This window comes from Mesoplodon densirostris, chromosome 5 (genome assembly GCF_025265405.1).
Source record: "Mesoplodon densirostris isolate mMesDen1 chromosome 5, mMesDen1 primary haplotype, whole genome shotgun sequence".
In the NCBI taxonomy this organism is placed as follows: domain Eukaryota; kingdom Metazoa; phylum Chordata; class Mammalia; order Artiodactyla; family Ziphiidae; genus Mesoplodon; species Mesoplodon densirostris.
Genome location: NC_082665.1, coordinates 115,680,181 through 115,700,009, shown reverse-complemented (window position 1 = coordinate 115,700,009; position 19,829 = coordinate 115,680,181). Strand labels below are relative to the sequence as shown.

The 19,829-nt window shown below is 36.7% G+C and overlaps 1 protein-coding gene across 6 annotated transcripts in view; it reads left to right on the top strand.

Moving 5' to 3' along the window:
* The window catches only part of ATP13A3 (ATPase 13A3), an 81,818-nt gene that overhangs the window by 7,427 nt on the left and 54,562 nt on the right, over positions 1 to 19,829 (top strand). For 4 of the 6 annotated variants that reach the window (XM_060099312.1, XM_060099311.1, XM_060099307.1 and 1 more), the window contains exons 3-7: positions 11,217 to 11,279; positions 17,064 to 17,162; positions 17,592 to 17,765; positions 18,411 to 18,593; positions 18,898 to 18,968. In XM_060099312.1, the coding sequence (XP_059955295.1) occupies positions 17,112 to 17,162; positions 17,592 to 17,765; positions 18,411 to 18,593; positions 18,898 to 18,968 (479 nt within the window). In that variant the 5' untranslated portion in view covers positions 11,217 to 11,279; positions 17,064 to 17,111. Of the gene's footprint in view, positions 1 to 11,216; positions 11,280 to 11,312; positions 11,371 to 17,063; positions 17,163 to 17,591; positions 17,766 to 18,410; positions 18,594 to 18,897; positions 18,969 to 19,829 lie in introns of all 6 variants that reach the window. The other 2 variants (XM_060099308.1, XM_060099309.1) reach the window with 2 other exon arrangements.

Below are 19,829 nucleotides of genomic sequence, written 5' to 3'. Positions count from 1 at the left end.
GAAAACACCAGTCGTTAAAGAAATGTTATGGTGACTAAAGATTTAACAGTCATATGCCCTGGGAGAGGGCATGTGTATTGGTTAAAATGTGGCCTCAGAGCCATATACAAGTGATTTTGAATTCCAGCCTCATCACTTACTAGCTCTGTAGTCCCTTAACCCTATTTAGCGTCTTCATTGGCTGAATGGAGGTGATAAAACATAGAGAATTGTGAGGATAAGAGGCTCAGTAATTGGTAACTTACTATTATTTGTTAGTTTAATAACATTTAACATATTCAAAACAAGTCACATTCCTGTGTGTATCTGTGTGTCGTGAGAGAGTGTGTGTGTGGGTTGTGACTGAGGATTGCTTTTTCTCAACTGGAGCAGCAGGCAATAATGACATACTGTTTAATTCAGGCTTTTATAGCAGAAATACCATGATTTTGCATCTTTGGTAGTGACGTCCTATAAACCTCAAGATGTTAATGTCATGGGTCTCTAATGTACGTTTGATGTATGTTTTTTATTTTTATCTTGATGTCTCTGGGTGTGTTAGCAGTCTCTTTTTCCCCCATCCTCTGTGTTAATGTTACCTGTTGTCTCTCTCCCTGGCTGCATTATAAAATTTAAAAATATGTTTAGTTATGTTTATTTAATAGGATTTTATGTTCCCTTATTTTCATTTAGAAATTATGGTTAGTGAAATGTGTCTACATCTTTTCTTTAAAAAGAAGTCTTGAGGGCTTCCCTGGTGGCGCAGTGGTTGAGAATCTGCCTGCTAATGCAGGGGACATGGGTTCGATCCCTGGTCTGGGAGGATCCCACATGCTGCGGAGGAACTAGGCCCGTGAGCCACAACTACCGAGCCTGCGCGTCTGGAGCCTCTGCTCTGCAACAAGAGAGGCCGCGATAGTGAGAGGCCCACGCACCGCGATGAAGAGTGGCCCCTGCTTGCCACAACTAGAGAAAGCCCTCGCACAGAAACGAAGACCCAACACAGCAAAAATAAATTAATAAACTCCTACCCCCAACATCTTTTAAAAAAAAAAGAAATCTTGAAATTTTGTTTTACTTCTCTGGCCTTTGGATTGATTAAATGTAGTCACTGGTTCTTCGTAGACCAAATATTTTTTCCTTATTGTTTTCCCAAGCACCTGAGATGGAGTTCTTACTTACATGCTGATTATCATAATGTAATTCAGTTTACTAAGTGAAATGTAAAGTACTGCAGGCAAATAGCCTGAGTAGCACTTAATTACTTGAAAGACTAGTCTAGCAAATTGTTAGTTAAAATAGATTTTTATTCCATGGGTCCTATATAAAAGTATACTTTTTATAGTTATCACCACTGTCTTAGAGTTAGTTGGTGAATAATTTTGAGCTAATCTACAGTTGTTTTCTGTTCAGTTTTTGGTGAGAAGAGTAGAAAAACTGCTTAATTTTGTCAGGTTCAAAAGCATCTTAATGTGTGTTTTCCCAAAATCCTTTCTAATCTCTGGTGCAGCCCATACATTTCCCCATGTTACTTTAAAAGTTGTGGCAATTACCAATTGTTGTAATGCATAAGAGTTGTGAGTTTTATAGGCAGTAAGGAAGGAGGCTGGGTCAGGGCCTCTTAGTTGAGCCCTAAGATTGTGTTGGCACATCTAACTATTGGATACTTTTTTAGTTCCTGTCTGTGCCAAGCACAGGGCTAGATGCTGGGTATATGTTGATGAGTGAGTTCTGCCTTCTTGGAGGTAAACAGTCTAGCAAGCGAACACAGAACTGCTGCTTTGCACACCATTCACATTGTATTCTTCTGGAATGTGGCCCCTTGGCACGTCCTTGGGTCTCTTTCAGTTGAGAAAAGTTCAGAATCTCCATCACGTACAAGTTAATCCATATCTTTATCAAACAGGGTCTTTCATCATAACTTGATTCTGTTCCATCTTTTTTAGCTCCATTTCCAGCCATTCCCCAGAGGCCATCCTGTGCTCCAGCTAGTTCAAGTGACTTGTATTCCTGACATTTTCTGGGATTTCTCACCTTAGCACTTGTGCATATGGTAATTCCTCTACTTGGATTCCATCTCTCTCTTATTTCCCCTCTTTTTACTGCTTGTTTGCTTGATGAACTTCACACCCATCAGGTCTTATTAGATCAAAGGAGAGTTCTTCTCTGAAGACTATTCTGTCCCTTGCCTGCCTCTTCCTCCCTCCCTGTGCCTCTCCGTGCTCCCAGTGCTCGCATGATACTTAATTTACTGCAGTGTGCAACTGCTTTGATATGTTTGCTTACTTGTCTAGCCTAGGTTTGGCTTCTTGAGGTTAGAAATTTAATCTTTGTAATCTCCCAACATTTAGCACGTACTTGGCACATATAGACAATGACATTCTAACAAATGATTTTATGAAATAGGAAGTAGTGATAAACCATACTGATTCTTTCTAGAATGCTAATTTAATATTTACAGATTTATTTTGAAATAGTAAGGGTACTTGGGCAACATCTTGGTTTTCTCAATTAATTTGCCTTTTCCTAAACCAAACAATGCTCTAGGGTTGGATTTTCAGATATTACTTGGTTAGGATAGAGGCACTGTTTTAAGTTCATCGGTGACCGTGTTGGTGGGACTTTCTGTCCATAATAATGAAAAACTGACCATCACTGGTCTCTAAAACAAATAAAACTTCTCGATCCAAAAATAATGGGTGATCCGGAGGATTGCCGTAGCACCAGCTCCATCTGTCTCTGCTAGTAGTGCCTACTGCTGCTCCTGGGCAGCAGGGAGACTCAGTCAGGAGGACTCCCCGATCTTTATGGGCCAGTCAGGAGGACTCCCAGATTTTTTTGGTAAATCTGAGTGGTAGAACTGTAATGCCCACTCCCTGTATCTCCTTCATGCTTAAAGAAAAAATATTGTGGGGACTTCCCTGGCTGTCCAGTGGTTAGGACTCCACGCTTCCACTGCAGGGGGGGCACAGGTTCAACCCCTGGTCAGGGAGCTAAGGTCCTGCATGCCTCACGGTGCAGCCCCCCCCAAAATAAATAAATAAATAAATAAATCGTTGCCTAGAGATTCATCTTAGATTTGCCAGCTTTGAGAAGCTGTAACCCATTTATGTATTAACTTCTGAACAGAATAACTCTTGATGAACTGGACGAGGAAGTAGTTGCTACTGGTGAGCATAGTCTTGTGGCGGCGGTTGTATAGGGTTAGGTGAGGTCACTAAGGGCCTGGGGAGAGGGTATTGGGAGAGTCAGGAAAGGGAAAGGGGCATAAGGATGAGACGTGGGAGCAGGGCAAAAACAAAATTTACTTTGTTGTGAAATTTTGCCCAGAAAAAGGAAAGATTTTACCCCTTCCTCACACTCACCTCCTGTCTTGCCCTGTCTGATTCAGTCAGCTGTGTTGCTGGCTGCTGGCCTGCTTCCCAACTTTAAGTCTGTTTTTAGTCTGTAAGCCCAATATTGTGAGACAAGTGCTGACTGCTCTGACACGTGTAGAGGAGGGACAGAGGTGGGCCAAGTCTGCTGCGGGGCCGGAAGGGACAATCAAAGCTTAGCAGAGAAGATAACTGACCAGGGGCTGGAAGGACCAGCAGGAGCTCTTCAGCCAGCCTAAGTTAGGGAGTGGCATTCTTAGCAGAAGGAATGATGTATATAAAAGAATGGAATCAGGAATCAGTAGGGCTCTTTGAGGAACTGCAAGTTGTGTTCTGTATAGCTGGGAAGTAAGGTTTGTAGGAGGTGAATAATAACCAGTGATGAATGGAAGGTGGTGTTGACAACTAGGCAGGGCCAGGTTCTGAAGGATTTTATGTGTCTCCCAATTAGTTGTGACTTTGTCCTTGGAGCCCAATTGGGTCTCTCTTTTGCCCCAGTTTCCCATGGTAGGCAAACACATAATAGTATTGTGTGTTGTAAGACTTTCCAAAGTCTTGCTGGTAAGAGGGCTACTTAACTTTGTTTAATGCAGTACTTTTCTTCAATTTATATGAGCAGTCAATGCCTTTAAATTTTTTTTATTTTGGAGGGACTTGTACCAGTTGGGAAATGCTGCTGCAGACAATAGGAAGCTCTTGAAATTTTAAGCAGAGAGAAACGATCACATCAGGTTCATATACTGATGAGAATGAGGGAGACTGGAGAGGGGATCAGGACCCAAGGTGAGGCATGCCAGTGCAGATAGGGTGGGGTGAGGTGGGCTTGAGAAAGGTAGGAATGATAAGACTTAGTGCCCAGATGGCTGTAGAAGGTGTGGGATAGGAAGGAGTCTAGGATGACTTCCCATTTCCTGGCATGGCTTTTTAGGCAAGTCCTATTCGTTAAAGGAGTAGAGGGCATTGGTAGTGGCAGCAGCAGGTGGGAGGGCAGGTTTTTGGAAGAAAGTTGAAACAAGCCATTTGAATTTAGCTGTCTGCAAACATGGACCGTAGATGTTTGAATCCGTGCGTCTGGATCTCCTGAGAGAGCAGTGCTGACAATACTGTTCGGTTGTTGCCACTGTAGACGGGCCAGTGGTGCGACCCTTTGCCCATGATATTGTTACAGAGAGAGAAGCGTGGAGGAATTAATAGTTAAGAAGTAGTCAGAGGGGGGCTTCTCTGGTGGCGCAGCGGTTGAGAGTCCGCCTGCCGATGCAGGGGACGCGGGTTCGTGCCCCGGTCCGGGAAGATCCCACATGCCGCGGAGCGGCTGGGCCCGTGAGCCATGGCCGCTGAGCCTGCGCGTCCGGAGCCTGTGCTCCGCAGCGGGAGAGGCCACAACAGTGAGAGGCCCGCGTACCACAAAAAAAAAAAAAAAAGAAGTAGGCAGAGGAAGTAGAGGCTTGGTAACCTGGCTACCTGCCTCAACACCCAGGCTAGTGTAATATGAAGTAGAATTCAGCAGCATTGTGAGAGGTAAAAAGGTCATTTGTGGGCTGTCTTAGGAACCTACGCTGTTTACCGTATGAAAGCGTGTATTTCAAATACATGCTGCTCTCAAGTGAATTTTTGGAAAATGAATGGTGCTGTCTGCATTAATTTGTTGGTAAGGCTTTTCGATACAAAGTCACCCCGTGCTTGGCTTTCTAGGGAAAGTGAAAAATGCTAATCTTAGTTAAGTGAAGATTATTATTTTTTCCTGTTTTTAAGACAGTATTGATTGAAAACTGGTAAATCGATAATATTTTGTAAACTAAAAATCACTTTACAAATATCAGTCACTATTATTACGGTTGACATAGTACCCAAATACATTGATTTTTTTTTAAATCCTGAATAGTGGATTATAGAATGACCATAGGAAATGAGAAAGTTAAGATTTCTGTGATGGTTGTACCATGAGTAAGGCCGTTATCCTCTTCAATAGCAATTTAAAGTACTGTATTATTGAAATATTTGCTGAATGAAGATTTTAAGGCCTTTTACACTTCCTTTCTATGCTGGATCAGCATGAGTAGGTTTAAAATTGGGGGAAAAGGAGTCAAGTGGAAAAAAATTCACGTAATTGAAAAAAGCTGATCCAAGTGCCTATCAGTTGTAGTTGGAAATTTGCAGGATTGTACTTTTTGTACAGAATGGTTTCCTGGTGATTTTGTGCTTCTTTGAGGTTGAGCCTTTATAATGTTTGGAAAAATGAAATGTGAACCGTACTGGAGTATAGATCATGAGTAAAACTAATTTTGTTTTCTTGTAAGCATAATACAATAATCCTGAAGTGACATATGCTGAGTTAGTGAAGAAAAATTATTTTGGAGTTTGTTGTTATAAGAAAAATGAACATATCTGTAGTCTATGTGTGACTCCTTAACATACTGAAGATTTAGAAGTATAATTCTCCGGAAAGTTCTTCTGTTCTTCCCTCTTTTTTTTTTTCCTTCTCTACCTTTCCCTATCCCCCCACCCCTTCTGATCCTAGTTCTTCCTTTCCACTCTGCTGCTCTATTTTGATACTTTTCTGTGAAAATGATTACTTTTTGTTTCAATATGCAACTACAGTGTAATCTTCTTGAATATTTTTAATAATCAATTTAAACTCAGCATTGTACTGCCAATAATGCACTTTACTCAACTGAAATGGCAGTGCCATAAACAGTTGACACCAGCTTTGAGTGTGTGCATGCATTGATCACTGCATCACCATGGTTACCTGTCAACTGCAGCAGTAAGGTTTCATCTATAAGTTACATCCCAAGTTTAACTATGCTAAAATGTGGGAAATACGAGTCTTAGAATTAATGAATGTTTAGATTTCAAAGACTATCTTTTAAGTTGCTGATTGAAATGTCAAACAAGTTATTAGGGATTGGATTAATAGCATCACATTTTAGAAGAAATAGTCACTAATTTGCATTAAAATGGAAGAAACATTCATGTATATATTGCTTAACAAAAACCCTTACCTTACCTCTGAAAAGTGTAACTTTTTTTTAGTTGAAGTATAGTTGATGTACAATATTATATGTTACAGATGTACAATATGGTGAGTCAATATAGTGATTATACTTCATTTATAGTTATTATAAAATATTGGCTATATTTCCCATGTTATACAATATACCCTTGTAACTTACTTTATACGTAATAATTTGTACCTCTTAATCCCTTACCCCTAAAAGTGTAACTTTTAGTTTGGGGACTTAGGCACAAACAGTTTGGTTTATTTATAAGTTGTTATTAGAACTCTTTTTAAAAATAAATAAATAAATAAATAAATAAATAAGGCTGCGTTGGGTCTTAGTTGCAGCACGCGGGATCTTTGTTGCGGTGCACGGGCTTTTCGTTGTGGCACGTGGGCTCCAGAGCGCCCGGGCTCAGTAGTTGTGGCACATGGGCTCTCTAGTTGTGGCTCGTGGGCTTAGTTGCCCTGCGGCATGTGGGATCTTAGTTCCTTGACCAGGGATCAAAACCCGTGTCCCCTGCATTGGAAGGTGGATTCTTAACCACTGGGCCCTGTTACTAGAACTCTTGATTTGTCAATTCCTATTGTATTAAATGCCCATGGCACACAATTTCTTTTGTGCATGTTTTAAAATACCCTCATTTGTTTCAGCTAGGCTTGTTTGTTTGTAGGTACCCACTTTCACCCCTAAAGAGAAAGAAAAAGCACAAAACTTTTATAGTCTATTTCATAAGTCTAACAATGCAGAGAGGAATTTGAAGAAACTGTTAGTGGTAACATACATGTATAGGGACATGTGACATGGATTTCTAATTGGGATTGTTGGATCAAAGTATGTAGGAGGTTTAAATTTTTGTATACTGTCAGTTGGTTTTCCAAAAAGCTAGTACAGGTGCACTCTTAACAGCAGTGTATAAAGGTGCTCTTTTTTTGTGTGTGTGCCAATTTAATAGGCAAATAATGTTTTATCATGTAATTTCATACTTTACCTCATCTTGTTTTCTAATAGGATCATGTGCTCTTTAATTGTTACTATTTTCCCCCTCCCTGGTTCTACAGCATTGTAAGATCCCTAAATTCTAGTTTCAGACGATTGTGAATTTGGCAGTAATCTTTATAAAGGGAATAATATACCTGCCTTTCCCTCCCATTATCATATGTTTTATGTTTATTGTCATGTCTTATTTTTCCATTGAGACACATGAAATAGAAGTCCTATTATAGGCAACTCCTACTTTCTCTTATTAGTATTTCCATTGGTACTAAAAAAACTATATAAAATTTCTTACCTTTAATCATTCTTGATCAGTGATTGCCTTGCTAAGGCTTGTGAAAACTGTCAGCCTCTTTTCTTACCAATGTTGGAACGTCACCTAGTGGTGAAAGAGTGCAAGAGAAGGCTGTATACACAGGCGATACTTGTGTAGCTCAGAAACTTTCATGGTTGGAATAAATCATGAGTTATTGGGTTGGCCAAAAAGTTCGTACGGGTTTCCGTAAAATGTTACAGAAAAACCCAAACAAACTTTTTGGCCAACCCAATATTACAACCGTCTCATTTTAGAGGAGAAGTTGAAACCAAGATGGGTGAAGGAACTTGCAAAATAGTTCATGTTGAATTAATTGACATTTAAGAACAAGTTGAAGCTGATTCTTGAGTTGTGTACTCTTTTCGTTTGTTTTTTTTTTTTTTTTGTATTTTGGGATAAAGTTTTATATCTCCTACTGTTCCTAATATAGTAGTGAACATGTCATATATGCTCACTTAATACTTATAGTTGAATTAGTTTGATAAAATAATTTAGAATTTGCTGTTGCTTTTGCTGTATCACTGGCTAGTACTTTTCCTCAGTGGAGCCAAAATATGGAGGAGACAGAAAAATAAAAATAGCTAACTGTAGCTTTCTTGAAATATGCTTGTTAAAGGAGCCTTCAAAATGGCTACTTTACCTTGTCTGGGGTAAAATAACAATAAGAGTACATCCAGGCAAAGAGAGTGGAATGGTCTGATAGAGACCATCTGGAGGGTCCTACAAGTTCAGGCCCACAGTTGGCCATGTGTGGTAGAATTAGAATTCTGTACATAGGCTCAGTCTTCTTTCTTTCCTTTCTTTCTTTAACTATTTAAAAATATTATTGCACATAGATGGTGAAAGCATTCAAAGAGCACGAAAGTCTCCCTCATTCCCATCCTGACACACTGTTACCCCTGATAGTTACGTCACCAATTTACAGATATATTCATTCTTTGGTTGTCTTAGGGGTGGGTGCCAGTTTTCTTTTGAGACCTTTTTGGTTCTGCCAGTTTTGAATATTCACTCTTTCGGACTGGTCTTATCATAGTGAGCCTTTCTACTGCTTTCAGTTGTCTGCTGTAGCATTTTCCATAATAGATGGTAAGATTTTGAAATCAATCTAGCAATTATAATACTTTCATAACTTTCAGCCCTTGAGTATGGAGTTTTAGAAAGTCACATACATGAGGAAGGTTTAAGGGGAAGTATAAAAGTTTTAAGATCAAAGTAACTTGAATAAATGAAAAAAAATCTCTCATTCATATTAAGTAGACAAACTTAATTATGCAAACTTAATTATGCTGTATATAAATTATATATTTTACTCATTTCCTTTTTTTAATAATGAGAATAAAGCATAGATACCATTTGTCAGTCCAAAGGTACCTTCTCCCAGTTTTTACTGATTAAATACTATACAATTGACTGTAATACTCAAAGCCATTATTTTGTCTGATGATAGTCTTACCACGTGGGGTTTCTCTGAATAAATGGGTTGATTTCTTACTTTAAATAGCGTATATAATAAAAGTGATAAAAATGTATGTACGTATGTTATAGTGCAGGTTAAGTTATGACTCTTAATGTTCTTGAATTGACCCTAAGACAGAAAATTGCATTATCTTTCCTAATTATAACTTATTTTGTTACAGCTATCACATTGTTTTATAACTTACAAAAAAAATAATTATACAAAGACTGCCTTTTACAAATGTAAATACAGTTTTAGTTTGGTGTATATTGGATACAATGGTCTTCCTTAAGCCTAAACACAGAAACAAAAGCATGTATTATAAGAGAAAGTTCAAGATGGGAAGTGATAAAATGGGTATTGAGTAGAGCTTTGTTAAGATTTAGCTGGTATCCTCGTAAAATTTCCATGTATTCATTAAATTATATTATGTCATTCTTATTGTTAGGAGCTGACTTGAAGTGTTAAGTTTTGCCCTCATAAAGTTGTCACAATTTGGTTACTGTTGTTGGGAGATTGAGATTTTGTCATTCTTTTTACACAAATATTTGTATAGATACTAAAATTAAGGTTGGACAGTGAGTAGAGTTAGGATTTTATATTGATAAGGGCATATTTCAGTTGTAAAGGTAGAACTGCTTTTGAATTGCAGAAGGTCATCTTAATTGCTGTAGATGCTACAAATTTGACAATGAAATAATATTGATTGAAATATTGATGAACTAATACAGAATGCTGGCTTTGCTGTTTATACTTCAGAATCTTTAAAACACCCTTTGCTTTGTGGTTCTGAAAGGTGTGTTTATCAAATCTTTATTTAACATGTATAGGTATGTTTAATTCTCAGGAAAAAACCTAGAACTACAAAATAAAGTGGGATGATTCATTTTGTTTTTCAACAGTACAAGGTGGCCCAAAAGTTTTAGTGCAATTTTAATTTTTAAAACTTAAGAAGTACATGTTCCAAACTTATAAAAAATATCATTTGAGAATTTTTAATACTTATTTAGTTTTGCAAATATTGAATAGTACATTTTAAATTTTATTTATTTATTTATTTATTTGTTTTTGTGGTACACGGGCTTCTCACTTTTGTGGCCTCTGCCGTTGCGGAGCACAGGCTCTGGACACACAGGCCCAGCGGCCATGGCTCACGGGCCGAGCCGCTCCATGTCATGTGGGATCTTCCCGGACCGGGGCACGAACTCGTGTCCCCTGCATCGGCAGGCGGACTCTCAACCACTGCACCACCAGGGAAGCCCTAATTTTATTTTTTTAACTTCAGTTTCCCTGAAGTTGGCAAATACCAGCAGAAGTAAAAAATTAAATTAAAAATATTTATTCAGAATTTACTTTGCTTGAGGTTTTACTTGAGTGGGAGATCATTCATTCCCTAATTCACCTCGTAAAATTACCTACTTTGGAAATCTAAGCACATACATTGAGTATCCTCAAAGAAAACCCTCCACATATAATACTATAATATTGTTACAGCTAATGCGAAACTCAGGTTTGAAGCAAAGATGCCTTAGGTGTGGGGATTCTATGCTTGTTAAGTCCAGCTCATCTTGTTTTAGGAAATGAGATCTGACTCTTAACCCTAGATTTAAGACTATACCTTAAATGATTCTTAGTAATTACATAATGTGAAAAAATGAGTTAACTTTCACAAAAATTAGCATTAGATTTTGTGATTTATTCCTGATAGCTTCACTTTGTCCTGTGCTGCTGTTTTTACTTACACAAAAAAATCAGGTTCATTGTAAATGCAAGGAAGGGTTTGGTTAAGCACAATAGCCTATAAGCTGCTTGCTACTTAGATAACATCAAGGCTCAGTCATGCACTGTGGAATTGGGACTTCAGTATGCTAGCTAGATATCATTTATTCAAGTAATAGGAGCTCTGCAGTGGCAGTCAGATGGCAGAAGGTATGTCTTCTGAAAACCCATTTAAAATCGGAGCATTAAAAAATCCTAAATTTTAATGTCTTAGTCATTTTGAAAACAGTTCAAAAAGAACCCAAACAAGTATGTGGCAGAAAATTGTCTTTTGAATGGATTTTTATGCTTAGTTTCATTTTATTTTTGTTATTAAGAGCCGGCTTTTGAAAGCTCTGCTAATATCAACAGTTGGAAGGAATGATGATACAGTGCTATTGGTAAGAAAAATTTCTTTGTTTTTTATGATCTAGAAATTGACTTGATTAAAAAGCACATGCCCTCAAGCAAACCACCGGAAGTTATACTTCTGTAAGTTAAATGGATTTTAGAAGTTTGATATTAATGTTTTAAATATCTAATTGAGTAAATGGTAGAATAGTATTTAATATGTATTTTCATCTTGATAAGTAATATATTTTGAAATACGTTATATAGATTTTTATCTTCATGATGTCATAAAAATGTTAAGGGGTTTCTATATGTACATGTTTTTAAAATTTATACATTTATGGTATGTATATGTTTTAAATGTAAGCTGTTGCACTTGTCTCACTGGGCTTTACTAAAAGTTTATGTGAAGAGTGAATTCTTAGTAATTTCCTATGAAGTATAATATGTTTATAGAGAATAATAATTGGTGACTTTGAGAGCAACTTTTAATTTGAATTACTTAAATTATTTTTAATATTTCATCTTTGGTAAAATTTGGTAAGACTTAAGAACTTTGCCTTAAAAAGTAGAACTTTGCCTTAAAAAGTAAGGTAAATTTCAGAGAAATAACACTTATAAAAAGAGTAATGAGATAATATGGTCAAGAATTGTATTTAGAAAAGTATGAACATAGATTGTTGTAGGCAGTGCACCATGTGTAATGGCTCATTTAAAAATAATTTGAGTATTTTTTTTTGCTGTGGTCAGTTTTTACCTGTAGAAGATGAGATAAAAATATAGTTATCTTGGACTAATTTGAACTCTGTCAAGAGATATTTGGGGAAAAGATTTTAAATAGTTATGAGCATATGGAATTAAGGAAAACATTGAATTTTAATGGTAGTTCTTTTTCTAAAATTATGAAAAGCATGCTTATTTATCTGCAAATATATTCTACATTGAAAACTTAGAATTTACAGAAGTGGGGAAGTACATCTATATTTCTAGGCAATGGATGAAAAACAAGAGTGAAGAAGAGTTAGATTCAAAACCCAGGGGTAAGAATTTATGGATAATACCTGAACATAATAGGTTGAATCAGTAGATTTGGGACTCAAGAGTCCTCAAGATTCATATCCCTTCGTGCCAGGAATGACTATCCTCTGAAATTTTTCTTTTATTTTCACTTCAGATGGGTGAATTTTTTTTTTTTAATTCAAGTATAGTTGATTTACAGTGTTGGGTTAATTTCTGCTGTATAACAAAGTGATTCAATTGTACATATATATATACACACATTCTTTTTCATATTTTTTCCATTTTGGTTTATCACAGGATATTGAATATAGTTCCCTGTGCTATGCAGTAGGACCTTGTTTATCCATTCTATATATGATAGTTTGCATCTGCTAATCCCAAACTCCCAATCCATCCCTCCCGCACACCCCCTGCCCCTTGGCAACCACAAGTCCATTCACTATGTCTCTGAATCTGTTTCATAGATAAGTTCATTTGTGCCATATTTTAGCAAATGGATGGCTTTTGTTTAAGAAAACTTTTCCATTATGGACAATTTATACATATTAAAGAGTAGAAAGATGAGTATAATGAACTCTCATGGACCATCACTCAGCTTTTTTTTTCTTTTTTTAATTTTAATTTTTTTTCATCACTCAGCTTTTAAGTCAGCTTTATCAGTTATCAACTCACAGCCATCCCCTGACTAATAAAGATTTTTTTTTTAAGTTTTAAGTTTTTTTATTGGGAAGTAAGTTCAAACCTGCAGAAAAGTTGGTTTGTTTGTGTAAAGTTGTTTGTTGGTTCCTTGATTATTCTTCTGATATCTGCATAATCTATAGTGATGTCTCCTGTTCTATTCCTAATATTGATAATTTTTGCCCCCCCCCCCTTTGAGTTTAACTAGAAATGATCAATTTTATTAATGTCAAAGAACCAGATTTTGGTTTCATTGATTTTTTTCATCATTTTTCTGTTTCTTAAAATTTCATTTATTTCTTCTCTGAATTTTAGTCTTTCCCTTAAGTGCCTATACTGGGTATAACTTGCTGTTCTTTTCCTACTTTCTTAAGAGCATTATAAGAGTGTACTTTCATTTCTCCATGTTCTTTGTGCTGTTGCTGTGTATAGTTACCCACTTAGTTACCATTTCTGGTGCTCATCAGTCCTTTGTGGAGATCCTTATTACCATCGGTTATCTTTTTTCCCCCATCTGAGGAATTCCCTTAACAATTTTTTTTTTTTTTAATAGTGTAGGTTCACTGCTGGTGAATTTTCCCCAGCTTTTGTATCTGAAAAAGACTTTTATTTCACCTTTGATTTGGGAAGATATTTTTGCTGGGTATAGAATTCTCAGAATCGTTTCTTTTTCTCAGTACTTCAGAGATGTTGCCCTGCTGTCTTTTCGTCTGCATTGTTTTTAGCAAGAAATTTAATGTCATTTTTATTTATTTTCCTTTGTATGTGACATGTCTTTTTTCTCTGGCTTCTTTCAAGATATATATATATATATATATACACACACATATATATACATAATATACATATATATATATATATACACACACACACGTGTGTGTGTATATATATATATATATATAAAACCCATTTTTCATCATGGGTTTTGATGATGGTATGCCTTGGTTTAATTTCTTATGTTCTTTGGTTAGTGTTAGTTGGACTTCTTGGGTCAGTGGGTTTATAGTTTTTCATCTAATCTGGAAATTTGGGGGCCATTATAGAATTACATATTTTTTGTTCCCTCCTGCCTTACATGTATATCAGAGTGCTTGAGATGTCACACAGCTTACTGATGCTGTTATGTTAGCTTTTTTTCCCCTCTAGTCTTTTTTCTCTCCATTTTTCATTTTGGATATTTCTATTACTATGTCTTCAAGTTCATTGATTTTTTTTTTGTTAATATCGAATCTGCTGTTAATCCCATCTAGTGTGTTTTTCATGTCAGACATTGTACTTTTTATTTTATGTTCGATTTGGTTCTTTTTTATATTTTTCATGTCTCTGCTTCACATGATCAGTCTTTCCTCTTGCTTTTTGAACATATGAACTATAGTGGGGACAGTGTCAGGGCAGAGTTCCTTTGCAGTTATTTTAATGTCCTTGTCTACCAGTTCTATTATCTCTGTCAATTCTAGGTCCTCTTCTGTCCATTGATTTTTCTCATTGTGGGTCATATTTCCTTGCTTCTTTGCAAGCCTGTTAAGTTTTAATTGGATATCAGACATTGTAACTAGATATTTTGTATTCCTATAGATCTCCTTGGACTGTGTTCTGTGAAGCAGTTAAGTTACTTGGAAACAATTTTATTCTTTCAAGTCTTAAAAGTTTTGTTAGGCAGGATCAGAGTAGCTTTTAGTTTCAGGTTAATTTGAACCCACTACTGAAGCAGAATCCTCTGAGTACTCCGCCTGATTTCATGCAGCTAATGAGGTTTTCCCACTGATTGGTGGGAACAGGTACTCTTCCCAGCCCTGTGTGAGCCCTGATGCATTTTTCTCCTTAAACCTTTTGGGTAGATCTTCCCCTGGTCTTGGTAGTTTCCTCACAAACAAGTGCTGATCGGTATTCAGCTGAAGACTTGAGAAGGGACCACTTTGCAGATTTTCAGTGTTCCTTCTCTGTACATATCTCTTCTCTGGTAATCTGCCCTGCAAACCCAGTCACTTTGGTGCCTCCCCAGACTCCCAGCTTCATCTCTTCAACTCAGGAAGATTGCTGGGCTCCCCCTGGCATTCCTGTCCTACATTTTTTTTTGCATCCTGTAAATTATTCAGTTTGTGAACTGGGACAATTGTAGAGCTCACCCATTTTTGTATCAGTTTCCTTCATTGACGTCCAGTTCCTTGAAGACTATATAGTTTTATATATTTTATTCATTTTGTTGTTTTAGTTAGGAGAACTAGTCTTGGTTGGAAGCAGAAGTCTCTCCATTTAAGAATTTGAAGAGGTTCCTCCCCTCGAGAAACATATTTTAGGTGGCGTTGGGAAATGGGGATCAGAATTATATGTTTTGCTTGTTAAAAATGACTGGTAAATCCTGAGTGATGATCCTGAGACACAGTCCATAACTTAAGGAAGAACCACGGATTAAAGGTTAAGAACCCCAGACTGGATTCTTTAGTGGGGACAGTGTCAGGGCAGAGTTCCTTTGCCTTATTACCCTTTGAAGGTAGGCACGTGCACATTTGAAACCTTGCAGGATTGGACTAAACCTTACAGGTTCAGGCAACAACAGCTGATCTTTCCTACAGGGAAAGAGGTTGGACTTGCTAATTCTCCCCAAAGTCTATAGCAGCAGGTGTATAGCCCTTGAGCATAACTGCGGCCTCAAGTTGTATTGGTTTGATGGAACAGCCTTACAATGGTGGGATGACTCTAGTACTATACTTTTCAGGGCTGTAACAGTACCCTAGACTGAGAAGAAATTGTTACTAAATTGCCTAAAAGGTTTTGTATGATAATGTGTCTTGTTTTCCTCTGAGAAACAAGATACCTCTGAGGCTTCTTTTCCAAGATGGCACTGAGTCCAATATTGTGTGTGTGTGTGTGTGTGTGTGTGTGTGTGTGTTCAAACTTTTGCATTTTATTTCTGTGGAAAGCCCTGACTCTACCTAGCCCTAACCCCGTCTTCAGGGCTACCAGAAAGTAGAGAAACTTTGAGTGCCCATTCAGGAGGCATCAATATTTTTTATTGGTCATTTTGTTGATGACATAAATCAGGAGATTTCAGTAGCCTTATGGGGGGGGGATTAACTTGAAATCCTGCAGTTGGTTTTACTTTGCTATTAATTCATATCATGTAAACATTACATGTGGCTATTGCTGTCTTATCACAAATTCTTTATCACGTCATTCATTCAGGAGGTATTTTTTGATTGCCTACCATGTGTCAGACTTGTGCTTGCTATACACCGTATAGATGAGTGGAGGTATTGCATCTGTAATGAGGGAGGTAATATTCCCACTGTGTTCTGCAGAGATCAGCCTAGTCTAAAGCAGTGGCTCTCAAACTCTTTGGGCTCAGGGCTCAGACCCTTTTACATTCTTGAAAACTGTTGTGAACCCTAAGGAGCTTTTGTTTATGTGTGTTATACCTGTTATCGCCACATTAGTTTTTATAGATCTTTAAGAATATTAATTTAATAGAACAGTTATAGATACTACATGTTAAGTACATATTTTCCAAAAATATATATATTTTCCAGAAGCAAAAAAAAAAACAAAACGAGAAAACCGGCATTGTTTTACATTTTGCAACTCTCTTTAATGTGTGGCTGAATGTCTAATATTTGAATTTAATCTGTTTTTTAATACAGGAAAAAGATTTTTGTCAGTGGGCTCAATGAATTTTTTCCTACACAAGCATTATGGGTAGTCAGGAACAATAAGATTGCTCAGTGGACTTGGCATCAGAATGAGTTAGTTGAGTGGTCTCCAGTAAAGGTACACTTGCCTTAGAGATTAACCCAACAATTGCCATACATGTGATAGGTGCTCAGTAGATGAGTCTGGGGAATGAAAAAGGAAGAGTCTGTAGTAATAGTTTCTCTCAGAATTTAAACGGCTTTGTAGCAAGGCTAGTGCTAGTATAAATTAATTAATGAAATATGCCAAGTTTTGTGATAGTAGTAAGCCAGGCAGTTTCAAGAACTGGCACACCATTGAAAATGTCATGAGAATCAGCACTTTAGTGACTACTTAAATATCAGTTAAACTTGTATCAAAACAAGAAATCTAGTAGTATGAAGTTAGTATCAGATATAGTCTACCAAGATACAAGATAATGTTCTAATATTTGTTCCTCTTTCCCTCAGTTATCTTCAATTGTTCTGAAGCACAAGACCTTTCCAACCACTGTAGATATGGACAAAGAAGAAAGAAAGACTATCAACCAGGGTCAAGAAGATGAAATGGTAACCAGCTTTTATAATATAAAGTATGAAGAATTTATATTTCTAGGGAAGTAGAAAAGTATATTAAAAAAACTGCTAAACTAAAATACAATAAAACAACAGCTAAATCAGTGTGCTGTCGTCTGACTGTTTTTGAGTTGGGATTATGTAACACCTCTGGTTCCAGTATAGTTCCTGTTTCACTTGTGAACTGTTAAAACTTAGAGGAAAGAGATATGTTTTTTCATTTGATAATTTAAGAAGTTACATTAGCTAATGTTTAAATATATCCCAAATGCAAAATTTCTAATTTTCCATTTATAAAAAATGTTTAAAGTCAGCTTAATAAAACTCAAGTCTTTGTTGGTGGTATGTGGGGGGAAAGATAAGGTTGTCACTTTGAAATTTACCTCTCATGTCACTTGATGTGTAATCACTATGTCCATGCAGGAGATTTATGGCTATAATTTGTGTCGCTGGAAGCTTGCCATAGTTTCTCTCGGAGTGGTGTGTACTGGCGGCTTTCTTCTCCTGCTCCTCTATTGGATGCCCGAGTGGCGGGTAAAGGCAACCTGTATTAGAGCTGCAGTTAAAGACTGTGAAGTGGTGCTGCTGAGGACTACTGTAAGTCCACGTGTTTACTTGTAGCTGATTATTTGAGGAGTAAAATAATGTCTTTGTGTGTATTCAAAATAAAATACGAAGAGAACATCACTGCTAGGATACAATGAGGAATACTAATCCTAGTATTTCTAAAGCATCTGTGTTTGAAGTGACTATTATCCCAGTGATTAGACTTTAAAGGAATCTTAAAAATGATCATATCTACCCTTGTTTATAGTTCTTGATGCACTGAGAGATTGGATCAGTGGTTGGTCTATCAAACTCACTTGACAGGACTGTATCCCAGATCTTGTCTACTGTGCAATGCTGTTGCACCCTAGGATTTGTTTTAAAATCCTAATTGGAAGCATTTTATAAGAGGCTTTAATATCTAGTCTCAGTATATAGTTGGATAAATTAAGAAATTATGATCGTTTTTGAGATCCTCTCAGTGAAGTATGACATATAAAATGGTGAGCAGTTGAAAGCACTTCCTTTTTGAATTTATGCATCTTCGTATTTCGAAATGGTTTAACATTTAGTAAGTGGAAAGTGAGACTTTCTCAATTAGAGATAAGTAAATAATATATTGTGTAAAGAATGGGAACCAAATATATATCGTTATGTAATATGCATAATTGACTCTTTATTCCTTTCTCTTCTAAGGATGAATTCAGAATGTGGTTTTGTGCAAAAATTCGCTTTCTTTCTCTGGAAACTCCTCCATTTTCAAGCCCAAAATCTATGGCTAATGAGGTTTCAAATGGCCATGCTGTTCACTTAACTGAAAATCTGGCTGAAGAGAATAGGCTTGAGATGAATAAATATTCACAGCCTCAATCACAACAGGTATTGTGATCTTAGTCTCAAAGTTCCTTTAAGAACCAGAATTGTTACATTTTATACTATTACGGATAGTCTATAATTTTGTACTTGCAGTTTTTTTTTGTTTGAGATAAAATTATATGCATATAAAGTGCCTATGTATCATTGTATATAACAGTTATTTACTAGAAGAAATAGATTACATGTCACATGTGATTGCTTTAATTTTAATAGTTGTTACACTATATGCTAAATTTGTGTTAGTAAACTTAATTGTTAACAAGTGATAATAATGCTTTTTGATATAACCTTTATGTATGTTCTACAGATTCGTTATTTCACCCACCATAGTGTAAAATACTTCTGGAATGATACCCTTCACAATTTTGTTTTCTTAAAGTACGTACTTTTCTTTTGTTTGGATTATGAGTATCTTGATAATGTTTTAGCTAGAAAAGAATTCATTTTAGTGTTACATAAATTTGAAGAGGTTTTTGTTACATAACTTTCATTTACTTGTTCATTAATAACTCCTTGGTGTTATTTGAATACTTAATAACCATTTTAGAATAAATCCTATCTGCAACTTGTACCTTGGCAAAATTTACATAAAAGTTAGAAGCAGTATGCTCCCAAAATCCAGTCTGAGTCCTTTTCTTTTTGAGGATTCATCTCAAAGTGAATTTTGAGTATACCTTTTTTTTTTTTTTTTTTTTTTTGCGGTATGCGGGCCTCTCACTGTTGTGGCCTCTCCCATTGCGGAGCACAGGCTCCGGACGCTCAGGCTCAGCGGCCATGGCTCACGGGCCCAGCCGCTCCGCGGCATGTGGGATCTTCCCGGACCGGGGCACGAACCTGTGTCCCCTGCATTGGCAGGCGGACTCTCAACCACTGCACCACCAGGGAAGCCCTGAGTATACCTTTTAGTCTGTCAGTTCTTTTTCTTTTTGAGGGTTCACCTCAAAGTGAATTTCGAGTGTACCTTTTAGCCTGTCAGAGTATCTGAATTATCACCTCTCAATTTCCTGACAGTTCCATTCACTTGTACTTGAGGGATGGAGTGATAGACAAACATAAATTTCACTTTAATATGTGGATAAAGATGGGACATCATCAAACAAGTTAAGCCTTGGGTAGGACATATTGGAATAATCCTTTAAAATTTATTTTTTGTGGAGGCTTCAAATGATATAAGTACCAAATTAACTAGGATTCTATTTTTATTACTGTTAAAGTGATTATTGTAAACACTCGTTAAGT